Below are 23,616 nucleotides of genomic sequence, written 5' to 3'. Positions count from 1 at the left end.
GCAACCTTTCTGATGATCCGGAATAATGTCTCGAGGATGCCGAGTACATTCTAATTCGATGAGTGGCCCTGAGGAAGAGACCACCGGGGCACAATTTCTCCCCAAGAATGGATGCTAGAAACATCGGTAGCATTGGGACACGGTCAAAAGGATTTTCGTTAATGTTGACAGCATATTCTACAGGCATGTTTGCTTTGAAAAGTGGTCTTTTTAAAGTTCTAAGTTGCTCTTAGCCGATCTACAAACTTTGGGGCATGCCAAGTCCCATCGACCTCCTGGGGCCCAGTGGGTTATTTAGAAGCTAATACAGTCATGGAAACAAACCGTCACAGGCCACCAAGAAGGGCAGCCTCAGAAAGAGCCTCTCGTGGAGGTCCTGCCATGAATAACAAGCTCGTCCAGGAGATGGCCTCTACCCTGGGCGGCTCTGTGCCAGGCTGAGACAACAGTTACACAGCAGAGGGACCGGAGGCCAGGGCTGGGCACAACTCCCAGAGGGGAAACACTAAAGAGGAGCAGTGTGAAACCAGCCGCAGAGACAGGAGGGGCTGGGGGGCTGTGGGGCTGGGGTGAGCACAGGTGCATCTGCAAGCACAAGGGTAAGTTGCTGGGGTTTCTGATGGTTTTGGCTAGCAAAACAGAAGTCAGGTTGGACTTAATTCAACTTTTCAATCATTCCCTGTGACACCATCTTGGGACAAATAAACATCTCCGGACATTAATTTCCCGTTGCGTGAAAAAGAAGCAACTGATACTAATCCTCCCAGCTGTGGGACAGGTGAGGGAGTTAAGGAGTGTAGGCGAATATTAAAGGGCCAGGCAGGTAATGCGCATTTGACAAATGGAAGCTATTGTTGTCACCAACAAAATAACCCCAAAATGCCAAGAAGAAACCCCAAGCAGGCACGGCCAACAAAGGGCCACCCCAAGTCTTTCAACCCAGCTATGGCCCCGCCTCCCGCGGCCACTGACCGGAGGAGAGCTGCCGATCGGACCTGCCGATCGCTAGCTGTCGGCCTGTTCTACACAAGTCCGCCTGCTCTGGAGCCGCTCCCGCGTCCTGCTTCCAAACACTCAAGAACAAAGAGCACATGGCAGGGAAGCCCAAGGCCATTTTCCCTAGCACACTTGCTGGCTGAGAAGACCTAAGGGAATATTCTAAGTGCTGGGCTTTTTATGTTTTTGTGTTTTTTTCTCTTCAAAGTTCTCCCTCTTTGCTCCCATTAGCTGCCCCCCCCCCAAACAGCTCTCCAGAAGGCCCTGTCCAAAGGAGTCTCACCTTCTGCCTCCCCACAGGTCCTTTTTATTATGATTCTTTAGAAAAGTCTTCCCTGTGCAGAAGTGAGGAGAGACAGAGCCACAGGGAAGTGGCGGTGGAGAAATCATGTTCCAACAGCAAAGACGGCAATAATTAAATATCAGCCCGATATTTTTTTAATGTTGGTTAAAGTGAGAAAATAAAAACCAGTTTACCTGACCCTGAAGTAACTATAAACTGCTGTAACCCCAGATAAACTTCTAAATTGTCCTGAAGAACTGGGAACTGAAAACAAAGAAACAAAGATTAAAAAAAAAAAAACATAAACGCAAATTTTAACAGCATTTTTAACATTAAAACATTATAAGTATCCATGGGGGGGTGGGCATCAGATAAAAGAAACTTCTCTGGGAACTTTTACAGGCAGCTAAGCAGAAGTGTCTCCATTCAGCGCCCTGCCCTCAACAACTTCTACAATTCACACCGCCAACTAACGGTTAGAGTAAGAAAGAAAACAACATTATCAGTTCCATACTCTTTTTCTAACAAAGCAGTGGATGCTGGGTAGGACTATCAGAACTGTCATGTTCCTAAAAGAGGACGTCAAACCCCAAATGGTCTAGACCTTCTAGAGCTCAGGGACAGGGCCTATCTACCTACCTTCAATTCCAAGGGAAACTGTTCTGGAAAGAACTACCAGATATGCCTTATTAAAGTGCATAACAAAGTGAAAAGACAGGCCAAATTTTCTGGAAGTCAGATTCCCTTAGTCATTTAGTACACAGGACCTTCATAGCCAACGCTCTATCTTTTCTTTCTAAAGCTGCTAACACACCATTTAGATAAAAGATCAGACTTTTAATGTGACAGGTCCCTATGCAAAGCAGCTGGAAAACACAACACAAGCCCCCCAGCTCACCTCGCCCTTTGAAGGCTTAGGGAAATCTCCCCAAATAATAAGCATCACTTAGTGAATGAAAGCAGTCCTTGCGCCCAAGAGCCTAGCACATAAACAGAGGCAGAGTGCTAGCGATGAGCTTTACAAAGGCTCACTTTCCAGCAATGTAATCTTTGTAAGTCCTCTACGGGGCCTGGCCATTTCTGAGTTACTGATGCAGGCCTGAAGGCAGGCGTTAGGAAAATTGCTATTACAGCCAAGAGTTCAGGAAAGAAAACCAGTACTTTCCAAAGTTGATTTAAAAATATTTGGGGGAAATGTTAACATTTGTTAAACTTCAGGGTTAGTTATGGTAATTATTATGTTCTTTTAAAAATAAATAAGTAAAATTTAAAAATACACACACACACACACACACACACACACATATGTGTGTGTGGATAGTATATATATACTATCCACACACACAAAAGTATCAGTGAGCAAAAAAGCTTACTACTCATGCTACATGTGCAGGGAAAAACCTTAGGCTCCTCATCCCCCTCCGAGAGGTGAGTTACCAGTGTTGAGAAGGCGTGCGTGGGAAGGAGCTCCATCACCTTGGCCACCACCTCCAAGCTCTGGCGCAGGTAGCGCTGCCATTCCGTCTGCTGCTGCGGGGGAAACAGAGAAGGATCAGCTCTCCTGGGAAGGCAGAGTCTTGACATCTCCCCTGCCCCTTCATCTGCAACCTCAAGTCCACTCTCACACAGAAAATCTTGAAGAAATGGCAAATGATGGAACTGGGTAAGAACAACCTAGAGGGGCGCCTGGGTGGCTCAGTGGATTAAGCCTCTGCCTTCAGCTCAGGTCATGATCTCAGGATCCTGGGATGGAGCCCCGCATCGGGCTCTCTGCTGGGTGGGGAGCCTGCTTCCTCCTCTCTCTCTGCCTGCCTCTCTGCCTACCTGTAATCTATCTCTCTGTCAAATAAATAAATAAATAAATAAATAATCTTTTTAAAAATTAAAAAAATAAAAAGATCAACCTAGAGTATTTTTTTTTAGTCCAATGAATTAACGTCATAAAAAGTTATTTCCTCAGACAGCACATGACCCACAGAGAATGGCCTAATTTTCCCCTATGGTCAAAGGAATACAGACTTCAAAAAGTCACTTGTGAAGTGCTTGAGCCCCTCTTATGACGCCCCAGCTATAGAAGTGTTCATGCATTCGTCACCTTCTGAGAAGGTAACCCTGACTGCCTCCTGTCAGTACAACGGACCACATCAGTGCCACTCAAAGTATCGCCTACAGGCAAGGCAGCATCTCTCGCAGGCTCGTAGAGAATGCAAACTCTGGCCCACCCGCAAATCAAAGTCTGCTTACCAAGCTGTCCCAGTGCTTCTCACCCCTGCTCAACCCCGAGAAGCACCATATGAAATCATACGGTTCACAAGACGTGAAGCTCACATTTACCACACACACACACACACCATGTGCCAGGCATGTAGCCAGTCCCTCCAAAGCTACCTTCATGTACCTGTCGGACACGGTGCTCCCCTTTCGGGAGAGGAGCAAATTAAGGCTCAGAAAAATGAAAGGCCTAGACTTCTACCTCCTTGGGGTCCAGGGCCTTTGGGCTCCAAGTACAAGGCTCTTTCTAAACCAAACATGGCCACCCCTCAAGGTCTCACCATGCCACTGTCACTGTTATTTGGAAAGGCATACCAGTGACCTGAAAATTCTGAAGTGCGTGGTGGGTAAGAAAAAGGAACATGGGAATTGTGTCCTTCGACCCATATTCTTGGATGGGCACACCAGCATCAATAAAGTCAAGACTGACTTTAAGACACGGATTTACAGGGGCGCCTGGGTGGCTCAGTGGGTTAAGCCTCTGCCTTCGGCTCAGGTCATGATCTCAGGGTCCTGGGATCGAGTCCCGCATCGGGCTCTCTGCTCGGCAGGGAGCCTGTTTCCTTCTCTCTCTCTCTCTGCCTGCCTCTCCGTCTACTTGTGATTTCTCTCTGTCAAATAAATAAATAAAATCTTTAAAAAAAAAAAAAAAAGACATGGATTTACAAAATACACTCAGAAGAGACTTCCTTTTGTTCTAGGCTTACATTTAAGTCGTGCTTTATTCCCACCTGCATCCAGCTGGCTCCTGTCTGTTGCCCAAAGTGGGGGGCAGAGGTGCGGAGGCGAGGCAGGGCGCGAGAGGAATCCAGAGCCCTACGGAGCCTCGTCTCACTGTGCACACGGCTGCTCGGCTCATAGCTCCAGTCCATACAGATAAAACTGCCGCCAACTTCCTTTTACAATTACGGAACCCAAAAAACGAATAGGATATACAGCTGACCCTTGAACAACAGGGGTCTGAACTGCGCGGGTCCACTTATGTGGGATTTTTTTCAATAAACACAGTACAGTACTAGAAATTCATTTTCTCTTATGAATTTTTTTTTAAGATCTTATTTATTTATTTGACAGAGAGAGAGACTACAGGAGAGGAGACACAAACAGGCGGGAGGGAGAAGCAGCCCCCGCCGAGCAGGGAGCCTGACGCGGGGCTCCGTCCCAGGACCCTGAGGTCACGACCTGAGCCGAAGGCAGCCACGTCATGACGGAGCCCCCCAGGCGCCCTTCTCTTACGATTTTCTTAGTAACATTTTCTTTGGTCTAGCTTACTTTATTGTAAGAATACAGTAAAATACAAAACACGTGTTCATCAACCATCCGTTTGTAAGACTTTCATTCAACAGTCAGGTTATCAGCAGTTAACTCTGGGGGAGTCCTAAGTCGTACTCAGATTTCTGACTGTGCGTGTGGTCAGTGCCCCTAAGCCCCGCACTGCTCAAGGTCAGCTGGAAAGTTCGAAGGCACAAGTCAACCAGTGAGCCTACTCTGGCCCCAGAGCGGCGAGCTCACAGGCTCCCAGTCTGTCCGGCCTCACGCCAGAAGCGACGGCGACTAGGGCCGGAGCGGGCGCGCGGCTTACATCGTCATCCAGAGTCTCGTCATCCAGCTCCTCCAGCTGGGCCTGGTTGTATCTGAACTGGATTCGATTCAACACCTCCGTGAGCAAAAGGACTAGTGCGTCTTCGTACCTACGTGGCAGAGAGAAATTCAACATCAGGTGACAGCGGGCTTTTAGCCTAGGATTTTGAAACGGCCTCCTGCACTCTGAAAAAGAAGGACGTCCCTGCTGGGTCACCAGACACAAGTAGCACGTGAACCAGATGTAGTTTGTGGGTGGACAAGGGTGTGGGTCAGAGCCGAACGGCAGCAGGGGATTTCCTCATGTCGCCATGTGCCGGGCATCTTCCTGATGCACGGACGGGTCCATCTGCACTGATGGATTGAAGGATCTTTTTTTTTTTTTTAAAGTCAGCTCCGTGCCCAGCATGGAGCTCAACGCAGGGCTCCATCTCATGGCCCTGAAATGAAGTTCCGAGCTGAGATCAAGAGTCGGACGCTTAACCGACCGAGCCTCCCAGGTACCCCCCGACAACCACTCTTCAAGTCTATCCTGCCTGATATTTGCCGTGCTACCCCAAATTTCTTTTGGTTACTGTCTGCATGGAAAAGCTCTTACTTTCAACCTATTTGTGTCTCTGAACTGAAGTGAGTCTCTCAGAGACATGCAGTTGGATCATGTTTTTCGTCCACTCTGCCGTCACTGCCTCTTAAACTAGGGAAGTTAATTCTGCACATTTAATGTCATTACGGCTAAGGAAGGGCCTCTGCCATGGTGCTACTTCTTCCCTCTAGGTCATGGCTTTCGGGCTTTCACTGGACTCCTCCATGACCACCTTCTGTCATGTCACAGACACCCGTGTGCCACTTTCATTCCCTTGTCACTCCTTTCACCAGGCATTTGTGAGTCGTTTTCTCCATGGCTGCCCTGGGGATTATAGGTAATTATGTATAAATATCAAGTTATACTGATTTAACATAGGATTCAATAATTCAATCCTTTTAACATCTAAGAGAGATGGCTAGTAGTACTGGTCTATTTCTGATGAGGAAGCCAGAGTTAAAAGAAGTTAAGTAAACTAGCCAAGGTCACCAAGCTAGGTGATCTGAACCTGGGATTCTGTAACTCAACATCCTATGCTCTCCCCATAAACCACCAACAGTCTTTGGGCCTGCTCTAACCTCATCTTTAGTTAGTTTTTAAGAACACTTAATACTTAAAGGAAGAACTGGAAAAAGCCTGGGGGAACCCTGCTCCTTTGACCTATATCTAAGAAATTCTCGAAGAAACACTTCAAGCTCCAGGCCTGGATATCTCCCATTCATGTTAAGAACCTACCTCAGAAGACACCAAGTCACCTGCAGCAGGTACGCCAAAAGGGCCAACAAGCCACTAATTTTCAAGAACAAACCGGCTGCTAAATCCCTGTCTGTCCCAGAACGTTTCAAAGATAGGTTTAGGGACTGCCCCTCCCCACAAAGCGGAGCATCCAGGCCAGGAACTCAGCACCACTCTATCCCACACTCTAGGCTGCTGGGGCTGTGAGCACATAAAGCACCCTGGTCCTCCACCTCGGGGAGCCTCCGTGGCGTGGGCACTGCAGGAAGACCGAGCGGCAGAAGGAGCACAGGGACACCATTCTTCCTGTGGGCTCATCATCCTGGCTGTGTCGCCCCGGCCAACAATCACCCAGGAGTGATAAATGGTTCTACCTTCGGCGTCCCCATTCCTGGAACCGGCCTCACGCACAGCCAGCCTGCACCCCCTCCTCTGCAGAGTGAGCTCCAGCTCCGTGGGGCCCCTCCTCTGAGCTCCTGTGGCAGCTGGGTGCTACCCTCTCCTCAGAGACCCGAGCTCCAGCTGCATGGGGTCCAGCCTTCTGATCTAGATGTCAGTAACTCCGCCTCGTCCCCCTGGACCCTCAGCCCTAGCAGTGGGGCTGCTTCCTGTAGTTCTCATCCGCTTTACTTGCTGTTTCCTTCTTGCTCTTCCAATCCTCCAACACCCGTTTCACCGCTTTCCTACACTGAATCCGTACAATAATTAAGTCTGGTTTCCATCTTCTTAACAGGTCTCTACCTAATAAACCATCTAAGCCCATGCAGGTAAGTTCCACACAAGCCAATCAGAGCTAAAAGGTATCCAGTGCCAAGATCAAATACAGTCCATCCAACCTAAGTCACAACCCCTGGCTGAGACTCTGTACAGAGGGTCTGCAGACTCCACTAGAGTCCTCCTGAACAGTCACACTGCAGAGTCTGGTGGGCACAAGAGCTCATTTTTCCATTAAGACGAAAACACTGACCACCCCTCCCCACAGTGTTTGCAAATGACTTAACCTAGGCTAGACAGGCAACTGAGCATGGCCCAGAAATGAATGCTGGTGGCGAAAATCACTAATAACATAGGCAGCATCTGTGGGAAAAATTGCCGATAGACTCAAAAATCCCATTTCAGTAGACTTCAGAGAAAAAGGTAAGATCAAACACTTAAGCCTGGAGCTTATATCTGCCATTTGCTCAGACAAAAATTCCTAAAGTTAATTATAGAAATTTTATGCTATAAATTGCTATACTGAACCAAAACATTTTCACAATTTTGCTAGGAAAGAAAATCTACTTCAGACCAGAGGGCAGATGAAACCTGTCATCTACAAATTATCTTGCTGAGCTAAAACAGAATTTAAAGACTTTGTATGCATAGGATAGATAACCTTAAATTAGACCTAAAACCCTACTGGCAATTAGCACCACTGGCACAAAAAAAGCTTATCACATAGAAAATTAAACCCAACTAGAAACCAGGCTAAAGCACACTTAGGTAGTACTTGCTCCCCCAAAGTGTCTGATGAGGGTAAGGAGAGCATATGGGGTGGCAGACTCTGGTTGTCTACCCAATACCCATTCTTCTTTTCTCCCTCAGTTAGACAATGGGCACTGAGGCCAACTGGAACTACATCTCCCAGCCTCCCTTGCAGATGGCAGTGGTTGAGGACATATTAAGAGAAGTCAGTGGGCAGAGCCTCTGGAAGAGGCATCTTTTGTCCAACATCTCCCCTTCTCATGTTTGCTATCTGAATCGTGGCGTGATGTCTGTAAATGCAGCATCCATCTCTGACCACAAAGTGACTGTGGAGACGGAAGCCATGCCCGAGGCTGGTAGAATAAACAGGTAAAAGGATCCAGAATACAAGTAAACATATAAAGAATTGAGAAGGCACTGACCATTTATCAAGGGAAAGACAATCAACAGAAGCCAACCTAGAGATGCCAGCACATTGGAATTACCAAAGACTTTTAAGGCAGCTATTGTAAGCATCCTCCATAAGGTGTTTCAGATAGAAGGTGCTAGGGACTAAACTGGGTCCACTTGAAATTATTATGTTGAAGCCCTAACACCCATGTAACTATACTTGGAGGTAAGGCCTGTAAAACAGCCAGTGGTATTCTGTTCTGTGAGCTGATCAACAGAGTAGGTAAATGGTCACGAGAAAGAAACCTGGAACTTGAAGAATGAAGGACAAAAGAAAGAGAACTGGCACGTGTCTGGGTAAGTACCACTTCTCTAGTATTTTCCAGACTCCTCCTCTCCTCCTAGGATCTTTAAACCGTTAATGATGGATGGAAGCAACAATAAAACATCTGATGGGGGTTTCCACGGATACGGATGTAAAATGTGGCAACCTCCATCAAAGAAGGGAGGACAAATGATGATGTGGCAGCGAGGCTCCTACACACACTTGCGGCGGTGAAATGCTACTGTGAAAAGCAAACAGGCTGTGGTGCGAGAGCAAGCTCTAGAAATCGCAAAGAGCTATTGTAAAACAATAAATACACTGAACAGGGAAACTAAATTTGTGTGAAACTAACAAGAGTCCCAAAACAAATGAAGCAAAAATGAGAGGGCTGAAAGGAGACGCGGATAAACCCACAATCACACAGAGTTCGCCGCTCTCCTGGTCACGGACAGAGCACGACAGAGGACACACAGAACCCCACCGCCAAGCTGACCTGACCGACATCCACCAAACACCCCATCCAACAACAGCAGAATACACGCTCTTGTCAACCACACTCTGAACAATCACCAAGAAGACTGTCATAAAACAAACCGTAGCAAATTGAAAAGAACTGAAATCACATGAACTATGTCTGCAGATCATAGTAAACAGAAGATAGATGGGAAACCTCCAGATATTTGGAAGTAAAACAACAAAGAGAAAACCCCAAGAGAGATCAGAAAATCTCTTTGGCAAACAAGAAAAGGGAACATAGGACAATCTGATGGGCGCGGCTAAAGCAGTAGTCAGAGGGCAATCTGCTGCACAACATGCTTGAACACGCAGTGGAGATAAACCTACAGGACCTGTGTGGCTGGAGCGACAAATGTGATTCCTGAGCACCCCAACATCGGAGTTAAATAAAACAGCAGCAACTGCACAGGCGTTCCGTAAACGCCGAGTGTAAGTACAAATGAACAAAAAATGAACAAATACACAGGCAAGTAACAGACAGAAGTCCAAGCCAGGTGACTCCAAAGCCTGGGGCAGGACCCTAGACCGCTTTCTGGACTCAATGCAGGAACTGAGACGCCATTCACTTGCTCTCTGCGGCCGTCAACAGCACGGACAACAGCATGAATGCCTCCTCACAGGACCTAGAAAACTCCTGGAACCCTGACACAAACCTACTTATCACCTTTTATTAACTGTCTCAAAATGCCACGTGCCACAAAGGCACTTCCTTTTCGCTAAGCAGAAAAACCCACCCGGAAAGAGAGGGGAGCAGGTTTTCTCACGCTCGCCCGGTTTGTTTACAGTGCAGCCCAGTGTCACTCAGAAGCCCTGGCTGGTCTGGGGCCAGGACTTGCCAGTACTCTCACGACAAAGGGGACCACAGGACATGACTCAGTAACTCTGGGTTGCTTAACTCCCTTCAGGTTTCCTCATGTTCCTGTAAAAATGAGTTTCTACACAGGTGGCTACTCCCACCGTGACGAGCACCAAGAGAAGGGAGGGCGGGCAAGAGAAAGAAGAGAACCGGCCCTTCTCCGCCGCCGGCAGCCGAGGCACGGAGCGCGCTCCGGCTCACTTCCCCTTCGCAACAGCTTGTAAGCAGACACAACGCTCCCCGGAGCACAGCACAGGAAAAGGAGACTGAACCTCAGGCCTTCGCAAACCACCACGTGAAAACGGCCAGTGTGGACCATGCACTCCAGCAGCAGCTCTGCTGGGCGGGCTGTGTTACAGAGCACATTCCTCTGACAGTGGGACATGAGCCCCAGCAGCTCTGATCAAGAAACTCGGGAGCATTCTCACTGAGTGAGGAACATGCAGCACTCCAATCCCCAAGCTCCTAGGTCCAAAAATAAATCCATGTACATATGTGCTTCTAAATGGAGAGCCTACAAAGCCTACAACACTTTGTTGTGATGAATGATGCAAAACCAATAGACCACAAGGGACAGGAACTGAGCGCTGTCTCTAACTTAACCACACCCACGTTTCCCATTTAAGACACCAAGAAAACATTCTTGACTAGTTCCTGCAAGATCAGTTACTTCTGAAATTCCGGTTCACGCCACAAATGTGATTCCAAAAGCACCTCACCTTCTTTCAGATGAGTTTTATCAGCTGAAAAACATCTGATCGCACTTATGTGCTTTTTTAAAATGAGGGCTCTTTAAAAGAGCCAAGGCTCTTCATCAGCCCTTCTGCAGAACTGCACATGTCTGACATATCAGGGTCTCTTAGAACCTACAACAGTGGTTGCCACATTTCAAAACCTTCATCTAAGGATGTGAGTACACACCTGTACAAATGTATAGCGTAAGAGGTAACAGGAAAAATACAGATATTAAAATTCAACTCTTTTCTCTGTGCCCCTCAGGGGACTACCTTATACACCGTCTTTGGAGCCGCAAGCTAGACCACTAGGCAGTGTCTGATCAACAAACAGTTCCCTGAGAGATGGTTACTATTCAATATACTATTCGAAAACCACAGACCAGCTTTGAAGGGTTGGGGTTTTTTTGTTTGTTTTTAAGGGCATAAAAGTGTTCTAAGTGTACGTTTAAAAACAAAAGTCATTAAAAATTAGAAAGCCTCACTTAGGATGACGATCGAATGATCAATGAGAAAAATTCCTAATGCGGTCAGGCTTCATCCCCGACAACTGGGACGTCAGAAGACAGACGCGTGGGCAGGCGGGTCAACTTGTGCAGGTGGAGGGCTCTATCACTTAACTCCACGGTCACCAGCGTGGCTAAAGGGCAGCAATGTCTTCTGCTACTTATTATCATAGTTGTGGTCATCACTGTGATCAATGACTGAGTGCCAAAAATAGGCTAACTACTGGCCCAGGCACTTTTTATGTACACATGATTTCCTTGAATCCTAACCATCCTGCAAGAGACGTCAGTACGTGCATTTTGCAACAGGAAATGTGATCAGCATATAACCTGACCAAAAGTAACACTGCTCCCACGAAGCAGAAAAGGAATTTAAATTCTAAACCAGCGCTCTTTCTGTTGGTACAAAAATATGCACAAGTGCATATTTAATACTAATAATCTGCTAGCACATATTTTCTCAATGAAACCATATTCTCCACACCCAAAACACATTTGTACTGTGCTTTAAAAAGCACCTGCATATTAATCATTTCCTCAGTTTACTTTTCCAACAAGCCTGAGAGATGAGAAATATCTACCACTAAATACAGCAAGATCAGGCACAGTCCCAGAACCAAAGAGTACAACCATTCAGCATACAAAATAGAGAATAAGGCAGATGTACCTTTTCTTTGAGAATCTCATTCAAAAACACTATTACTTAGAGTTGGCAAATTCACCAAAACAGGATCTAGTATTGTGTCACGAAGTCTCAGATACATGAGTGTGCTACCCATAAAACACATCTGACCTGACACCACAGCAACATGGAAGCTGTTGTGCAATCACAAAATCAACGGTTTGGGAACAAAAGTGCAAACGTTTAAACTTGGAATATGAATATTCTGTTCAGAATTTTTAGAAACTCGTAAGACCGCAGCAACACAAAGGGTTTGAGAGGGTCAGTCCGACCTCTGCTCGGGTGCGGATCCGCCTTACCACCTCCGTCAAGCGCACTTCTGGGGAAAGGCTGGTCACTCTCCCACCACCAACCACGGATGCCAGGGACTGAGCAAGTGTTCATAATGCACCAAGCGTTCTCGATACATTAGCTCATTATTTCATTTCTGAAATAAGTAACTATAGTGTACAGGAAATACACTTTCTGCCTGTAAGAAAAATGCTCTTGATGCGGAGAATGGGGAACCCTCCTAAACTGCTAGAGGGAATGCAAGCTGGTGCAGCCACTCTGGAAAACAGTGTGGAGATTCCTTAAGAAACTAAAAATAGAGCTTCCCTATGACCCTGCAATTGCACTACTAGGTATTTACCCTAAAGATACATGTGTAGTGATCCAAAGGGGCATGTGCACCCGAATGTTTGTAACAGCAATGAGATGCGGTATGTGTGTACACAAACACACACACACACACACAATGGAATACTATGCAGCCATCAAAAGATGAAATCTTGCCATTTGCAATGATGTGGATAGAACTAGAAGGTCGTATGCTGACCAAAATAAGTCAATCAGATAAAGACAATTATCATATGCTCTCCCTGATATGAGGACCTTGAGAGGGAGGGCGGAGGGTTGTGGGGGGCAGGGAAGGAAAAAATGAAACGAGATGGGATCGGGAGAGAGACAAACCGTAAAGAGATTCTTAACCTCACAAAACAAACTGAGGGTTGCTGGGGGGAAGGGGGTAGGGACAGGGTGGCGGCTGATGGACATTGGGGAGGGCATGTGAAATGGTGAGTGCTGGTGAGCATGTAAGCCTGACGACTCACAGTCCTGTACCTCTGGGGCAAATAATACATTATATGTTAATAAAAATAATTAATAAAAAAAAAAGAAAAATGATCTTGAGAAACACCCGAAGGGAAAAACATTTCCCCATTTACTCTTTTTAAAAAATACAATAAAAAGTACAAAAGTAGTTTTTGCTGGACTGTGGGATTATAGATAACTTTTCTTTATATTTTCCTATCTTTTGGCTAAGATCAAGTGTAGTATCTGTTCTTATCAGTTTAATATTTTCCTATCTTTTCCTAGTTTTTAAAAATATTTATTTTTCACAAGCCTTTATTATTTAGGAAATTTTCAAACATATACAAAATGACCACAAATATAATGAACCCTAAGTTAGCATTAATAAAGGTCAACATCAATTATCAACACACGGCCAACCCACTTTTCCCTCTCTCCTCAGCGGATTACTTTAAAACAAATCACAGATGTCTTATCATTTCATCCAATAAATATTTCAGTTTTTCATCTCTAAAATAAGGGCCATTTAAAAACAAAACACACCTAAAACATTAATAATACAAATTACTTTTTTAATCAGAAAAAAATATTTTAAGAAAATAAGATATTTAAAGGTGAAAAAATATATAAAATGCGCAATGACATAACTACCTAACCAGTTTACGTGACCCAGTCTCACTGAAAAGGTCTTGCTGCACGGCTGCCCCTGCAGGCCACAAGAAAAACTGGCAAAACTGTCTATTTCTAGTTACCAGCATTTCTGGGGTTTACCTGTTGAGAACAGCTTCCTTGTCTCCCAGACGGCTTTTAATTTTACTTGTCAGATAGTCCAAAAAGAGCGTCCAGATATCCAAGCAAGAGAAGTAACCTTCATGAGTAGGCTATGATGCAAAAGAAATCCAGACAATGAAATTACTTAATGCAACTGCTTCTTAGAAACACACCCACCGTGCTTATTTTCACCAGAACGGTGCGACCAGAAGCCCAGATTCCCTCCACTTCCTTGTAACCACAACTGGTATATTTTACTTTATTTAAAGACTTTATTTATTTATTTGAATGAGAGACACAGTGAGAGAGGGAACACAAGCAGGGGGAGTGGGAGAGGGAGAAGCAGGCTGCCCGCTGAGCAGGAAGCCCAGTGCGAGGCTCAATCTCAGGACCCTGGGATCATGACCTGAGCCACCAGGTGCCCCACAACTGGCATATTTTAGATGGTCTTCAAGACTGAGCCCTAGTGATCCTAGCAAGACAAGGGTGTCATAAACACATCACTAGGGAGAGACTATGCAGGACAAACTGAATTACAAAATAAGCCGAGTAGATGCCAATCTTTAAATGTGAGACTGACTGGGGTGGGGGTGGCTCTCACAGATCATCCAATTCAAATCTGTTTTAGAGAGAAAGAAACTGAAATCCAGAGTCATTTTATTGAAGATCAGGGGTAGAAGCAGGTCCCTTTACCCCTAGCCAATGCTCATAACTGATCGTATGCATACGGCAGTGCTTTTGGGAAAAGTTACCACACACCTACAAAAGCAAACAAGTCAAGCAGATAAAGACAATTATCATACGGCTTCACTTACGTGCAGCACATCAAGAACAGCATGGAGGACATCAGGAGAAGGAAAGGGAAGGAAGGGGCGGGGGGATCGGAGTGGGAGACGAACCATGAGACTATGAACTCCAGGAAACAAATCGAGGGTTTCGGAGGGCAAGAGGGTGGGGGAATGGGTTAGCCCAGTGATGGGTATTAAGGAGGGCATGTATTGCATGGAACACTGGGTATTATACGCAAACAGTGAGTCATGGAACACTACACCAAAAACTAATGAAGGACTGTATGATGACTAACATAATTTAAAAAAAAAAAAAACCCAGTGGCTCCAAAGGTGCCAAGTTTACATATCCGAAGGTTAGGAAAGTAACATTTGCAGTCTTCCTACAGAACAGACTGAAAATGAGCTTCATTCTGACCCTCAGGTGTTATGTCCTCTGCAGAAGGAGCGGCGTCCAGCAGGCTCATCGCCGTCTCTAACCAGGTGTCGATAAAGACAAAGTCAGGAGGGAAGAAAAGATGAGTCTCTGCAGGGTCCTCATGCTCCGATTTCGTAAGAGCCCTGAGATTCTACTTCATGCAAAAATCCACTATGTTCTCCACAACCTAGTCCTTCTCACACATACTCGATTTCCACCTGTGACCCCCAATCCCTTCTATATCCACTCAAATTCTTGCTACCTCCAAGAGCTCTTTTGTCTTATTTGTGATTACTTCACTGAGCCCCATGTCTGCCGGCAGGAACAGACAGGAAAAGAAGTAATACCATCATCTTCCAGGATCCGTTTCCTTCCATTTCAGATCTACAAGGAAATCCAGAGGCTTACAAGGGCGTAAGTGGGATTTATGCATTGGGTGGTAGCATGAGATGGAAGTTCTGTACCCAGGCTGAGTCCGAGACAGAAAAACTAACTTTTTCGGGTGCAGACGCAGGCAGAGTCCGACCTCACAACCCACAGCATCTCCCTGGAACTGGAATGCACAGCTTAATAAGGACCACTGACAGGGCCGTCCTCAGAAGACAAAATGACCATTTCCTGTCTCCACTTCATCCTCTGCAAAAGCCAGGATGTCCACAACACCAAAGGAGCCAGAAGAACAAGGGGAGAAAACAATAAGCCAGGTGGAAATAGTATGGGCGGCTTGTAGACAGGAGATGGAATCTTTCCTAGCTGCACTCGCTGAGCTTCCTAGGGTCGCACGCAGCTGTCCCTCCTTGATCTGAAAACACCCTCCCCCTCCACAGAACATAACTGATCATATGCATACGGAAGTGCTTTTGGGAAAAGTTACCACACAAACCCAAGGGTTATGGTTCTGTCAATTATTATATTGTATATTACATATATAAAATATATTTTATATATATATATTATATACTACAATTATACACATCCTCCCCCTGCCTCTGAATTGAGGATTTACCATGTGGCTCAAGACCAGAAAAGAGGGTGGGCAGGTACACCCTCAGGAGGACCTGAAACATGTCCCCACCTGCAGGCCCCACTGTGAGGCCCCTGTGCGCTGCGCATAATCTCACCTCTGACAACTGCTGTGGGTACAGATGGTTAAGCACATAAAGATAACAGGCTGGCTGCACTTTTAGAGTCATCCAGTGTTTCAGAACCCTCACAGACCCATTTTAAAAATCTATCTAGGGGCACCTGGGTGGCTCAGAGGGTTAAGTCTCTGCCTTTGGCTCAGGTCATGGCCCCAAGGTCCTGGGATCAAGCCCCACATCGGGCTCTCTGCTCAGCGGGGAGCCTGCTTCCCCCTCTATTTCTGCCTGCTGCTCTGCCTACTTGTGATGTCTCTCTCTCTCTCTGTGTCAAATAAATAAATAAAATCTTTAAAAAAAAAAAAAGCTATCTGCACTCAGATGTGTTTTTCACACTCCAGGGCTGACTGACCACTAAAGAGCCTGAGAAGTTCCTTCAAGAATTTAGCGACGCCTCCCTTCTCCAAGCACGTCACAGTGCATTGGTCTTTCTGATCACAACAGCCCCAGGAAGCGGACAGGTGTTTTTCTTCTTCCCATTTTACAGATGAAGAAACAAAGGCTCAGAAGCAAAGTCACCTACCCAAGGTGACAAGATAAGGAACAGAAAGAGAACTAGGATGTGGAACTTAAGCCTCCTGGCCCCGAGCCCTGTCCCCGGTGCCACACATCCCCAGGCACTGTTGTACGAACGACAGGCAGGTACGGCCGGCAGGTGGCAAAAGGCAAGACCGAGAAGGACCTGGTGACAATGCGGTAAGAGATGGAGCAGGAAGACGGGCATCAGAAACTTCTAGGGACACCTCAGCGAGCAGAGCAATGGTGGAGGCCAACGCCCGCAGCGGCTGGAGGCACCACACGGGACACTTCGGTGAAAAACAATGTAGGAAAAGAAACAAGAGAGAGGAAAGAGTTAACGGAAGATACAAATACCTCCTTTGTCTCATTATTATTCTTTCAGTGTGCAGTAACCAGCACTAAAATTTCTTAGGATTCTTTACCCAACATGGGGCTCCCGGAACTCACAACCCTGAGATGAAGCGTCGGAGGCTCTACTGCTGAGCCAGCCAGGCACCCCTTAGGAATTTTAGAAACAAAAGGCAGAAACACTTGAGTACACTCACAAGCCTCCTGACAAGAGGAAAGAATGTGTTCCCGCTCCACAGATAATTAAATTATGATAAATTAAGATCACACTGTTAATGAACAGATGAGAACTTAAAGCTCTATCTTGAGAGCACGTCACTTCCGACTCTTAAATCTTATCCCAAAGAACTCCCCCGCTCCCACCAGCTCCTGACCCTGGAGTGCACTCTGCCAGCTTTTTCCACTCTGCCTCTGCAGGCAAGGGCAGCCCAGCCTGCAGTGAACCGCACAGATCACCTTCCAGCTTCCTGCTCTTCTGCCCAATGCTCAAATCTGCTTCTGCCTGGACCCCAAAGGACACTGACTCCCACAGCCTGGGAGCCTCCGCCCAGAAAGGAAGGTGCTCATACAGGAAGCTGAGAGAGAACAAGGGAGCTCACCTGACAGTGACCTCAGTCAATGGAGGAAGAAAAAAGCCTGTTGTTTGCTTCAGGACCATCGCCATTTCTCTTCCCAGTATACAAAAATAACACATATAAATAACATAATACCACTAGGAGTTCAACAGAAAACGAGCACATGGGATTCTCAAGAGGGGACCACAGGTGATGAACACTGGGACAGACTGTGAAGGTGCCCACCATAGTCCATCTCCTTAGGTGAGGAAACTAAATCTAAGGAAATTAAGAACACTGGTCCAAGGACACAGACCTCATAGAAATAACCAGAGCTCAAACACAGAACTGTTTGTTGGGTTCAGGTCCAAAGAAGCAGGTGTAAGAGCTGCATACTTTAAAAATGCTATTAGGGGCACCTGGGTGGCTCAGTCGGTTAAGCCTCTGCCTTCGGCTCAGGTCATGATCTCAAGGTCTGGGATCGAGCCCCACGTTGGGCTCCATGCTCAGCAGGGAGCCTGCTTCTTCTCCCTCTGACCCTCCCCCTGCTCATGCACACACACTCTCTCTCTTTCTGCCAATAAATAAATAAAATCTTAAAAAAAAAAAACCAAAACCACACTTTTATTTAGCTTTTTTCTATACTGCGTATAAAAGGCAGATAGAAAACTTCACACACAGAGCAGAAGAGCAAAACATTTTCTTCCATTTTCCCAAATAAACCCCTTCTTCCTGACCTCTGCACCGGCTCCCGGTCTCGTTCATCTGCCACACTCACTCTAAGGTGTCCACCAAATCCTTTCTTCCTGGCCCCCCGGATGCATCTCTCTGGATCCGCCGCAAACTGTTCCCACCTTGCGTGCTTCCGGCTGCCTCCTCGCCTCCCCGTCTCGTCGCCTCCTCCCTTCCTCCTCAGGCCTGGAGAGCTCAGCGGGCTGCCCTTCTAGCTCTGCGCCCAGCAGCCCCTCCGTTCTAGCTCTGCGCCCAGCAGCCCCTCTACCAGACATCGTGACACATCCTCAACCCAGATTCTCCCCCACGTGCACCCTCCCCACTGCTCCCAGGAACAGGTCACCCTTACCCACTGGGGGTGCTTAATTTTACATGCCCCGGGGAAACTTGGCTCACCACTGTACCCTCAACCACACACACACACCCCTCCCAGCCTAGGCCCATGTCTCTATTTCAGCCTCATTTAAGCTACAACAACATTAGTGGTTTGAACTACCAAAACGGGGGTGCCTGAGTGGCTCAGTCAGTAAGGGTCTGCCTTCGGCTCAGGTCATGATCCCAGGGTCCTGGGATCGAGCCCCACATCGGGCTCCCTGCTCAATAGGAAGTCTGCTTCTCCCTCTCCCACTCCCCCTGCTTATATTCTCTCTCTCGCCGTTTCTCTCTGTCAAATAAATAAACAAAATCTTAAAAAATAAAATAAAAAAAATAAACTACCCAAACCGTCTACTTATAAAATCACATGCCCTCACTGACCCAGTAATGTCATCACCAGGCTACACCAACAGAAAGAGCTTCATGGAGAAGGACACCCAAAAGCATGCATGAGAATGTCCACAGCAACACCACTCATGAACACCAAAAACCCACAAGCAGCCCACATCAGCTGTGGAATGGACTTGCAGATAATGACTTACTCTATAAAGCAATGAGGGCAAAATACGGCCCCACACAACACAGGCGCTCTCACCAGCGGACACTGACTGTAAAGGCCAGACAGAACAAATACATACTGGACACTTCCGTTCAGAAAAGAGCTCGAACAGGCACAGCGCATCTGGGACATGAAGGCCGAGGTGGACAACACGTAGGGAGAGGGGAAGGGAAGGGACTGGCACAGGACGCGGGCAGGGGCGGGGCTGGCGGGCAGTGATGTTCCATTTCTTGATGGAGGTGGGGGTGACACGGATTTGTTTGTTGGGGAAAATTCATCAAGCTGTCCATGTATGATCTCTGCACTTCTCTGTGTGTGACACTCCTAGAAAAAGACCTTATTCTAGAGACACTCACAAAAGGATGAGCTCTGAGTGAGGTACAGAACTGCTGAATCGCTACAGTGTACACTTGAAACTAATTAACGCTGTGCGCTAAGTCTACAGGAATTAAGAAATAAATCACACATACACACACGTACACACGCACGTGCACATGCAGGACAGGGTATGACAGAAATGTCTGCAGCCCAACTGGCTACACAAGTCTATGAACCGACTGTACGATTACAATGGGTGAATTTCATTAAGATGTAAATTTTACTTCAATAAAGCTTTAAAAATACACGCACACGCACACATATATATATAAAAAGACACTGGGTCACAAAATGTAAACTCAGTGAAGGCACGGACTTTGCTTGCGAGGGTTCTATGTCTAACCCCTGATACACAAGACAAGCTCGAAAAGTACCTGTTGAATGGGGGCAAAAATCGGATCCACCAAAACTTCACTCTTAAGAGCTTCACTACTTGTAATCTCCTTGTAGAAAGTTTTAGTGACAGTTACAGAACTAAAGGCCCTAATTTCAGACTATCTGCATCTTTTGCTTCTCCAGCAAAACATGGTTAAGAATACAGACTCTATGAGTTCAGACCTGACCCCACCACTTACTCTTTGTGCCTCAGTTTCTTTATCTGGAAGATGGAGACAGATAGTAATACCCACCTCAAAGCATTTTAAAAAGGATACATGTGTCAGTCTTCACAAGGTAAACATCATATAAATGTTTGAGAAATAAAGAAGCTCTTTCCCCTGAAAGCAAGAGTAGACTTTGGGGGGGGTGGGCAGGATGAGCAGTTCTGGTGTTTTACCTGATGAAACGTGTACTTGAACAAAAGCGTCAAGAACTCCACCACGGGGAACTGGGAGTAGGACTCGATTCTTCGCAGGTGGACACTCACAAAGAGCCTCAGGAAGTCCGTGAACTTCTCAACGTAGCTACGTGAGACAGGAAAACGAACGGTGACAATTGGAACCCAGCCACCCCCTCAGAAGAAAATTCAAATTCAATCCAAATTTCTTTCAGTACAAAACTATACAGATTTAAAATATATTTTCAGTTAAAAATATAAAGGCCTGCAACAATTACCTACAGGTCAGGCAACCCTTCATTCCATTACCACCTGAAACATAGCAGAAAAGCAACTTTAATCCTCAGACACTATCCATTAAGGCATCCTATAAACTAGCGCTCTCACAGTTTCTAAACCTTCAGGTTATGGCCCAATTCAAGTGAAAGGAAACGGTACTAAAAAGTCGATGGACAGAGCTGTGCATCATTTTAATGTGGCAAGTCTGGAAGGCTGGCTGGCTTTGCTAGGAGGCCCAAATATTAAAATGGATGCGCTAAGAACCAAAGCAAAGTAAGACTAGACCAAAGGCATGGCAGCCAGGTGACGTACATTCAGGCTGACCACCCGACGCCTGCTCCGGCCCCCGCCCTCCGCGCCCAGCGGCTAACTGAACACGAGTCCGTCCCGGTCCACTCTGGAAGCAAAACTAAGGGAGGCGGGCTGCCCGAGCTGGACAGGCCTCGGGGACAACCGAGTCTGGTGCCTCATGGGGCAGAGGCGGCCCAGGAAGGTACAGTGACCCGCCCGAGGTTGCTGAGCCAGCTCACGGCAGAGTGGGACCCCATCGACTCCCACGCCAGTGCTCTTCCCTTTCACAGCACAGGGACTCCCCCGTTCACGTGTATTCAGAGTCCTTGCCCAGAGGAGTGCGGGTCACAGCCGTGAGGATAGAGACTGCTGCTACTGAACGCACAGCACACCTCACTCTCACGTTTCAGAAACTGTCACTGTAAGCCCCCCGACACCAAAAGGTGATGAGAAAATGAGACGGACGTACCTCCATAAATCTTATTTCAGAGACCAATAAGCAAAGATCAAGGTTCACTACAGGCCTTAGTGAAAGATTAATTATTGGCCACTGGCAATTCTGACACTCCTCACTGCAAAAACCTTTTTTTTCTTTTTTTTTAAAGCAAGGATTATGCAATAATAAAGGGAGAGCAGAAGACTCCTCCTCGGAAGAGCAAATCGGCCCATAAATCCAACGTCCCCTGCCGCACTGTTCCTGGGACCCAGCACCCTACAGGTGGCCCACCCGCCCATCTGACCTCCGCACCGCTGCTAGGAGCTAACATGTGATGTGTAAGCTTCTTTGCAGCTTAAAAAAACAAAAACGAAAACCATTCATTTGCTCGTAAGGAGAAAGGCTGTCTCTACGGATCATGGGACCAAGGCCACGGAGCACAGCCAGGCACCCGAATCCACAGTTCTCAGAGTCAGGGGCGAGGAGCCGTCTCTCCGTGCCTCGGTCCGTGCACTCTCCTGTCTCGCTCTCCTTGTCACGCCGCCTTCTGCCGTGGCTGTCCAGAGCCGTTACCGGCAGACGCTCGATTCCCGGCTACCCGTCAAGTAAAGGGAAGTCTTGGGGAAAGGGCGCACTGCCTCGATTTTAACCTCCAGCCCCATTTGTGCTGCGTACAGACAAGGGCCGTTGGGAAGCCGACACTCTAGGTTTACTTCATCTCATTCTCCCCCCCTTGCCCACCTTCTGGTACAGCTAATGAGCAGTGGCAAGTTAGAAACAGACGCCAGGGCAGAAGAGAAGCAGAGGCCTTGGGTCGGAAGCTCCTGAACAGCTGAGAACGGACATGGCTGTTTAGAACTAGCGCTCAGGGGCCCAAGCGCCGGGGAGCAAGCCCAGGGTACCGCTCAGGGCCCCGTTCTGCTTCCGGGCACCTCTCAGCTTTCTCAGGGTTAACAAGAAGCACAGGAGTAAAACATAAAACCAAAAGCACAGAAGTTATGCGTAAAAAAGCGTGACACTGACAACCTGGGACCACGTTTCTCTGCCTGATGCAAGCCATCAAGAACATTGTGCTACAAGTAAAACTCAAAGCATCAGGATACCTGACGGCTGGTGTGGGCAGCTGGACTTTCTGTTAACATACGAAAATACAGCCTTTCTCAACCAAAGCTAGAGGATATAAAATTGTGTGTTTGCTTACTGATGCCTTTGCATTCACAGAAAAAGCAATTATGAAATAATGAGAAATAAAATCTACATATCACCATATGGGATCATGAGCTCTTTTGTGATTATACAAAGAAAATTTCACACAAAGCTTGTTTACAGGGAACCAAACCAAAAGAACCTTATGAATCCACGTTTTTAACTTTAGGAAACCCTTAATAAAATTGCTAAATTTAAAAAGCACTAAGGTGGTCTTTAAGCACTTGACTTTATATTCTGCTATTTACTCTAAGAAAAAGGAAAATGCCTTAACTCTGTGTAGGTTAAGAACAAAATACAAGCCCAAGAAAATGGATTAAAATATGAACAACATTCGCTGCCTGGCAATCTATAAATATTTTCTAACTCAATACGATTTAACCACCTGGATGTTTCTGAACAGTCGATATGATGCTTTTAATATAAGTTTCCAATTTCCCCTCTTTCTGGTACACAGCGGTAGCGTCGCATTATTGAAAGCTGTGGGACAGACCAGTGACATCACCCAGAGGACGACGCCTCAGGGAACCGTGATGGGTCATCTTCTGGAGTACTTGGGAAAGAGAAGCAAGGTCGTTTCCGGCTCCACTCAAGGGGAGGGAAGGAAGAGGCCCAGTGTGTGCCGCGTTAACACGCGCCCTCATTCACACCCTCTCTGTGGACGCGAGTGTGCCGCCTGCGGGAAGCTCCCAGTGACACTTTTCCTCTCTGCACCGCACGATTTCACTCGGGGGAAGTCCAAGAGCAAAACTGCCGGGCCACATCAAGTGAAAGGGGGGGTTAGCGCTCCTGTACCTCCACGGCCTCCTCTCACGGTCCTGGCTACGCACGAGCAGCAGACTTGGCTCCTGCGCCACCTGAGACCTGCAGGCGAATCGTGAGGACAGGGCGGGGCGGGGGGTGCGGGAGAGGGGACAGGAGGCAGAGAGGGAAGAGACAACGCGCCTACACAGTTCGCAGGCACCAGGCACCTTCCCGGCTCGTCTCATCCCCTAGCCCCCCTAGCCCTTCCGGCTGAGCTCAGACTTACTGGCGGACACCTACCTGTCCGTTCC

General features: G+C 47.0%; 1 protein-coding gene across 4 annotated transcripts in view; it reads right to left on the bottom strand.

Moving 5' to 3' along the window:
• Positions 1 to 23,616, bottom strand: part of XPO6 (exportin 6) — a 101,246-nt gene that overhangs the window by 25,278 nt on the left and 52,352 nt on the right. For 2 of the 4 annotated variants that reach the window (XM_032328573.1, XM_032328570.1), the window contains exons 8-12: positions 20,350 to 20,476; positions 13,765 to 13,874; positions 5,133 to 5,241; positions 2,717 to 2,809; positions 1,474 to 1,543 (exon numbers count right to left, since the gene is read on the bottom strand). In XM_032328573.1, coding sequence (XP_032184464.1) covers positions 1,474 to 1,543; positions 2,717 to 2,809; positions 5,133 to 5,241; positions 13,765 to 13,874; positions 20,350 to 20,476 — 509 coding nt within the window. Of the gene's footprint in view, positions 1 to 1,473; positions 1,544 to 2,716; positions 2,810 to 5,062; positions 5,242 to 13,764; positions 13,875 to 20,349; positions 20,477 to 23,616 lie in introns of all 4 variants that reach the window. The other 2 variants (XM_032328572.1, XM_032328571.1) reach the window with 2 other exon arrangements.

The sequence above is a fragment of the Mustela erminea genome, chromosome 20, assembly GCF_009829155.1.
Source record: "Mustela erminea isolate mMusErm1 chromosome 20, mMusErm1.Pri, whole genome shotgun sequence".
NCBI lineage: Eukaryota > Metazoa > Chordata > Mammalia > Carnivora > Mustelidae > Mustela > Mustela erminea.
This window is presented reverse-complemented; position numbering and strand designations above follow the sequence as displayed.